The sequence below is a fragment of the Palaemon carinicauda genome, chromosome 37, assembly GCF_036898095.1.
Source record: "Palaemon carinicauda isolate YSFRI2023 chromosome 37, ASM3689809v2, whole genome shotgun sequence".
Lineage (NCBI taxonomy): Eukaryota > Metazoa > Arthropoda > Malacostraca > Decapoda > Palaemonidae > Palaemon > Palaemon carinicauda.
In genome coordinates this window covers 61,592,066-61,599,565 of record NC_090761.1, presented here as the reverse complement: position 1 = coordinate 61,599,565, position 7,500 = coordinate 61,592,066, and the positions used below count along the sequence as shown (strand labels likewise).

At 31.0% G+C, this 7,500-nt stretch overlaps 1 protein-coding gene across 3 annotated transcripts in view; it reads right to left on the bottom strand.

Moving 5' to 3' along the window:
* LOC137629726 (nephrin-like) overlaps positions 1-7,500 on the bottom strand; it is a 241,279-nt gene that overhangs the window by 161,008 nt on the left and 72,771 nt on the right. For 2 of the 3 annotated variants that reach the window (XM_068361296.1, XM_068361297.1), the window contains exon 1: positions 5,507-5,997. The exons of the other annotated variant lie outside the window; for it this stretch is intronic. In XM_068361296.1, the coding sequence (XP_068217397.1) occupies positions 5,507-5,576 (70 nt within the window). In that variant the 5' untranslated portion in view covers positions 5,577-5,997. Of the gene's footprint in view, positions 1-5,506; positions 5,998-7,500 lie in introns of those variants that run through there. 3 annotated transcript variants of the gene reach the window in all.

The following is a 7,500-nucleotide window of genomic DNA, read 5'->3' as shown; positions in this document are numbered from 1 at the left end:
TTTATATTTTCCATTGTAAAAATGTATTCTTTTGGTTGTCTATTTATTCCTTTAGTTTTCTCTATTTGAGTTTATTTATATCTTTAATTGTAAAAATGTATTCTTTTGATTGTCTATTTATACCTTTAGTTTTTTTTTATTTGAGTTTATTTTCATTTTTCATTTTAAAATTTTATTATTTATTTTATCTTTTCTCTTTGGGAGTTCCCTTTGGTGGATAATTGCTTAGCAAGTGCATGAATTTTGAGCTTGTTTTATTTTCATGGATTAGCATAAAACATATTTTAAATATTTATATTATTACAGTAATGCACTTGAATGCTGTTAAAGCACCCATGTTTTCTCATTGTTCGAAGCCAAATATTCCTATAAAACATATCTAAATTATTATTATTATTATTGTTACCTATGCTACAACCCTGGTTGGAAAAGCAGGATGATAAAGTCCAAAGGCTCCAACAAGAAAAAATAGCCCATTGAGGAATGGGAATAAGGAAATAAATAAACTACAAGAGAATTAAAGAATAATGAATATAAGTTTCGAAATAAGAGTTCGTGATAAGTAGAAACGCTCAATATGAATAAATAAATGTCTTGATTATGATTGATTGCACTTCATTACAGTATCTTCTTTGCCTCTAATTGGTCTAGGAAGTTTATTGCTATATTTGAATATTGTTACTATTCCTAAAATATATTTTCCCTTATTTCCTTTCCTCACTGGGCTACTTTCCCTGTTGGGGCCCCTGGGCTTATAGCATCCTGCTTTTCCAACTAGGGTTGTAGCTTAGCATTTAATAATAATAATAATAATAATAATAATAATAATAATAATAATAATAATAAAATAAGCTTCTCACTTAGTCCTAGTGAAAACATTACAGACGCTGTCACCAATCCTTGCAACTTCTAGCCACTATCCTAACGTACATACTAGCCACTATACCTTCGTTTCACAACGGACTATCTTCTCTCTGTTACCAAGCTTTAGAATTCACTTCCAGGTTTTGTTGTATATGCAAGAATATTTCCTTTAAGAATACCTTTAATTCTTTATTTTTCCTTTTATTTGTGTCTTCAAGTTTGATCCAGCTAAGATCAAGTTATCTTTCTCATTGTTTTTGCATTGATCAAACACTGTAAGTCTTATGTTTATCTGATATATCATAAGATTTCTCTATGTTCATGTATACATCATAAAAACCATCCACTTCCCCTTTATCCTCCACAAAAGCAATCTCCTAACAAACACTTGAGCTAAACCCATTCTCTTCGTCTAAACTTACACAGACCATTTCCAGACTTTTATCCGTCTTCCTTTACCAGATAAAAATCAGGTCAAGATATTTTCCGTCCAAAGATTTGTTTTTTAATCTAACCTTATCTCCTTTTTTTCTTTAAAATACAGGAAATCCTTCTTGTCAAACATACGTGTCAGGTTAACATAACTCTATCCGATCCCGAACATGAATTACATTCTCACCTTCATAACGAATCATCTCATTTGTAATTCCATCATCTTCTGACAGCTTGCCAGCTTTTTTTTTTACTCCTTCGCTGGTTTCCTTGCTGTTTATAAGGACATTTTCGCAGATATTCGTGGAGGTATTTTTACCCTTTTCATTTCTGCGTTATCTCATTGTGGTTGCTATTTATTATTCAGAGTAAATAACTTTCGTGGAATTATATTTACCCTTTTCATTTCTACATTATTCACTTGTAGTTGTTATCCATCACTCACAGTAAACAACTTTACAGCAATAAGCATTCTTTTAGTAACATTGAAATGCGTTGCTATGTTATAATCTGAGACCTTATTAAAAATAGTAATCCATATGGTATATTGATTTTACATATCATGTTTTTGCCAATATGAATGATTTTTAATATAATTACATATTCGTAAAGGTTTTCATTTCCTTGAAATGTGTATTTTTTCAAAAGCACGATAAAGAATAATATTCATTACGAACTAAATGTAAATTAGCAATTTATAATTAAACATCGCATAATTAAATTTGTTTATCCCCGACTTTAATTTCCATCAACTAAACGATGACCCGAATTTAAAATGTTTATGAAAAATACTCCCATTTTGGAGTCATCACAGCTATTATTTACCTCTTACTAAATGGAAGTCCAATATTTACACCCTTCTAAATAATGGGAGAGAATAGATTTAATTTTCCCACCTACTCTTTCCCTCTTTTCGATAAATTTCCTCCAGTTCATATCATATGTACCCCAGATTTTGTCAATAACTGAATAAATCTTACGTACTTCAATTTTTCTTATTTGTCTCCTTGGAGGTAAAGTTTTATCCCTGATATGCATTCCCCTCTGGTGACATCTCTGAAATCACTAAATCTTTCAGAGCAAGGAGAAGTGATTGTTTTATCTCTTATGCTGTTAAAAAGATGAATTCTGTTTTTTTCTGACTCTTATAACTGGTAATCTAAAGAGGGGTTGGTATTCCATTTCCGTGTACACAATAATAATAATAATAATAATAATAATAATAATAATAATAATAATAATATTAATAATAATGGTTATGATAATAATAATAATAATAATAATAATAATAATAATGTTAATAACAATAATAATAATAATAATAATAATAATAACAATAACAATACTAATAATAATAATAATTATAAGAATAATAAAAATAATACTTATAATAATACTGAACAATAATAATAATAATAATAATAATAATAACAATAATAATAATAATAATAATAATAATAACAATAATAATAATAATAATAACAATACGGGATATATATTCATATATTTTTGTGTGTAACACCAATACTCTTCCGTTATCTATTTTCCCATAGGTGAAGTTCCTTCTCCCATCAGTAACACCTAAAAAGCATGGAAATTAAATGTACCTTGGTCCGAGCTTCTGGAAAGTAACAGACTTTTCGTTTCTACCCTCTCGTACATTTCCACTGATTCCACTAATAACAATAACAAAGATAACAATATTTCCATTGGATTCACTAATAACAATGATAACAATAACGTGTTGGAAAGTATAACGATAATAACCAGAGTACACTAAAATAAAAAGATGAGTTTATGAATACCTAAATATGCACATTTGAATATAGACAATACAATCTAATTAATTTGCATAATAAAACCTTACAATTCCTAATTAAAAAGGGAAACGATTTCCGATAAGTGGGAAAATCGAGTCATTAATTACATATGAATTAGATTGCAATATGCAGAAAATTTTTGCAAAGTGGTGAGATTTTTCTAAACTATTTCCGAAATTCCAAAGACAAAACAGAGCATTGCTATACATGACACACTCCCCCCTAAAAATTCCTATGCAAGACACCCCAAAATAATTCCTGTGCAAGACACCCTTCAAAAAATTCCTATGCAAGACACCCATAAAAAAATTCCTATGCAAGACACCCTTCAAAAAATTCCTATGCAAGACACCCTTCAAAAAATCCCTATGCAAGACACCCTTCAAAAAATTCCTATGTAAGACACCCTTCAAAAATTCCTATGCAAGACACCCTTCAAAAAATTCCTATGCAAGACACCCTTAAAAAAATTCCTATGCAAGACACCCTTCAAAAAATTCATATGCAAGACACCCAAAAACAATTCCTATGCAAGACACCCTTCAAAAAATTCCTATGCAAGACACCCTTCAAAAATTCCTATGCAAGACACCCTTCAAAAAATTCCTATGCAAGACACCCTTCAAAAAATTCCTATGCAAGACACCCTTCAAAAAATTCATATGCAAGACACCCTTCAAAAAATTCATATGCAAGACACCCTTCAAAAAATTCATATGCAAGACACCCAAAAAAATTCCTATGCAAGACACCCAAAAAACATTCCTATGCAAGACACCCTTCAAAAAATTCCTATGCAAGACACCCTTCAAAAAATTCCTATGCAAGATACCCTTCAAAAAATTCCTATGCAAGATATCCTTCAAAAAATTCCTAATCAAGACACCACAAAAATCCTAAGCAAGAGACCCCCAAAACATTCCTATGCAAAACACCCCAAATTAATTCCTATGCAAGACACCCCAAAAATGTTCCTGTGCAAGACACTCCAAAAATTCCTATGCAAGATATCCTTCAAAAAATTTCTATGCAAGACACCTAACAAAATTCCTTGGCAAAACACCCCAAAAAATAAATTCTTATGCAAGACACAAAAATTCCTTGGCAAGACTCTCCCCCCCAAAAAATCCTATGCAAGACACCCCCAAAAAATTCCTATGCAAGACAACCCCCACAAAATTCCTATACAAGCCAACCCCCCCGCCCCCCCCCCAAAAAAAAAAAAATATATATTCATATGCAAGAACCCTACACCACCAACCCCCCCCCAAAAAAAAAAAACCTAACAAGATTCAGACCTCTATAGAAAGCCTTCCACGCATTACCATCAGCAAACCGACATAAATCGCGTAAAATTAAACTACGCAACGTCCATATTCCAGAAACCAATATCCCCGGGATGGCTAATAACACGCCGGAAACGCAATGAAAGCATTTTATGACAGCCGCTGATATAGAATCAAACAAACAAACTATTCTTCGCACGATGCGGATTATGTTAATGAGCTCAGAGAACAGGTTGTTAACGCGTCCCTTACAACAGGCATATTATCCTCATGCACGAATGAGAACACCTTCATTCGTTATTTGTGCTAAAGATCACACGTTTGTTGAAAGGCACTTACTTGCTTGAGGGTACACTCGAGCACACTATTCTATCTTATTTCTCTTCTCTTTCTCTTGTTATTTTCAAGTTTTTATAGTTTATATACAATAGATCTATTTTAATGTTTTTATTATTCTTTAACTTATAGTATATTTCCTTATTTCCTTTCCTCACTAAGCTATTTTCCTTGTTGGAGTCCTTGGGCTTATAGCATCCTGCTTTTCTAATTAGGGTTGTAGCCTAGCAAGTAATAATAATAGTAATAATACCGTTTCGTGGTTTAAGTAATATGCCGTATTGTGTGTGAAATGGTCGTTCATTTGACAGATTTTACGTAATTTTAACACAAATATATTGTATGTATATGTATACATACATACCTATACACACATACATAACAAAATATATGTATATATAAATACATCTATATATGAATATGAACATACAATTGTAAACATTTAATACACCTTTTCCTACATGGGATATAATTCTATAAAACAATATAACCAAGTTTTATTTCTGTAATGATAATGTTCTATCAAAGATATGTAATATTTTCCCTTCATTCCCGACCTTAAACATCTCTCTCTCTCTCTCTCTCTCTCTCTCTCTCTCTCTCTCTCTCTCTCTCTCTCTCTCTCTCTCTCTCTCTCTGTCAAGCAAGCAAAATGTAAATATGCACTATCGTCAGCTTCAAAAACTTTCCAGTCGAAAAGAAAACATCACAAACACACACAATCAGACTTAATCCAACAAACACTCTAAAACAAGAAGAACATCTTACTTTGTTTTATCTCCACGGCAGACGAAAGACCAAGAAACGCCATGATGATGCAAGCAACGAGGTACCACATACTGCTAAGACTTTCAGAGCAGATATTCTCGTTTTATTTGTCGGATTTTGGTAATGCCTAAAACACCACCTGATCGTTCAACAGGACGGGAACATAACTGAAAACTGACAGAGGACGTTGTATTCAAAAGGCGATGCGTTTGATTTTTTGACAGTTCAGCTTACATAGTTCGATTTTTTCTGGAGGGTATACTTGTGTTTTTCACTACACTTTATCACTCATTCCTTCGCTATTATCTGAGAGCATTTTTTAACACTTTTTAATCCTCTCGAACACTTTCTGATAGGATATCATAACTGCAATTGAATTCGCATCCTCAACGTTCGTTGTTCAGTATTTTACACTTTCCCTTTAGGAAGTTTTTATTCTCTTGTTATTTTTCACCTTATTAATAATCTACTATTCCTTAGAAGTCAATAATCCTCCCTATGGAAAAATTAAGAAATCAATTCCACGGTTTCCAATACAATACCACAAAGCATCAACTCGTATTGCGATTTAATCCAGTCTAAGGTTTTTTTTAATGGAAACGGAATTACATATTCATATATCGAGCAAACCACTTGAAAGAATTATCAAGTTGCAAGCGAACCCATATCGGGGATTGCATATCGAATAGGAAATAGATCGATAGGAACTGTTGGACGGGAAAAAATAAACCTATCCAGGTAAGGATAGGAATTCACTAGAACTGGATGGTGATAATTACTGCTGAGCAATCTAGCTTCTTTTCAGACCGTTTATATTACTTGCATATTCATATTCATACATTCATTAATACAGGTACATATTTATGAATACTTGAAAGATGAGGATGAAAAATAATGTTATTTATCATTGGTCGAGAACAAATTAACAATCAATATTTTGCATTTTAAAGAAATAATATAATTCGCTCTCATTAAGCAATACCCAATATTTTCGAATGAGTGTTTTAGATTGGAGGCTTAAGGACTTTAATATAAATGCTAAATTTTATCGTAAATCTTTTGATATGAATAAATTAAAACAGTAGAGATTGTAAATGATAATAATTGATAATAATAATAAAATCATAAAATTTATCATAATGATCATCACGATTTTTATCTATATAATTTCTTTTACTTCTACCATTTTTTTCTAAAACATAACAGCCATGGTAAAATTATATTATTCCCTTGACAGGTACGACTGCTGATAAATTGAATATATATATATATATATATATATATATATATATATATATATATTATACAGTATATATATATATATATATATATATATATATATATATATATATATATATATATATATATATATATTATACAGTATATTATATATATATATATATATATATATATATATATATATATATATATATATATATATATATAATGAATGTTCTAGTCTTCATTAATGTGAGCCTCCCCAACAGATGATTTACACGTATAGGTCCTGAACACATTTTGCAAAAGCATGTATTAAATAAAACAAAAGTCCCATACGAATCCACATAACTCTGAAACACTGAAGTCTCTCAAATCTCACGTTTCTAAAATGTGAAGTATATCTGACAATACTTCCGGTGAAATACTAAATTTCCGTCTATATTTCAGTCTCAAACTGCGGCAGTTTACTCAATAACTCTCAAGTTGAACATTTCTCAAGTGGTAAGATTTATTGGAGAGAATTTAGGGTAAACTATTACATTGCTAAGCCATACGTCTCTCTCTCTCTCTGCATTCCTTGGTGTCCCGTCTCAAAACTATCACAGTTAACTGTTCATTTTTTCATTTATAATCAAATTCAAAGTTTCTGAAATACGATCATGTTTTCTGCTCTATCTTACATATCCTGGAATTGTAATAGAACATCGGCCATATATTCAAAAATATCTTGATGGAAATATATCACATCTGACAGTTCTCTTGGGACCTATTCT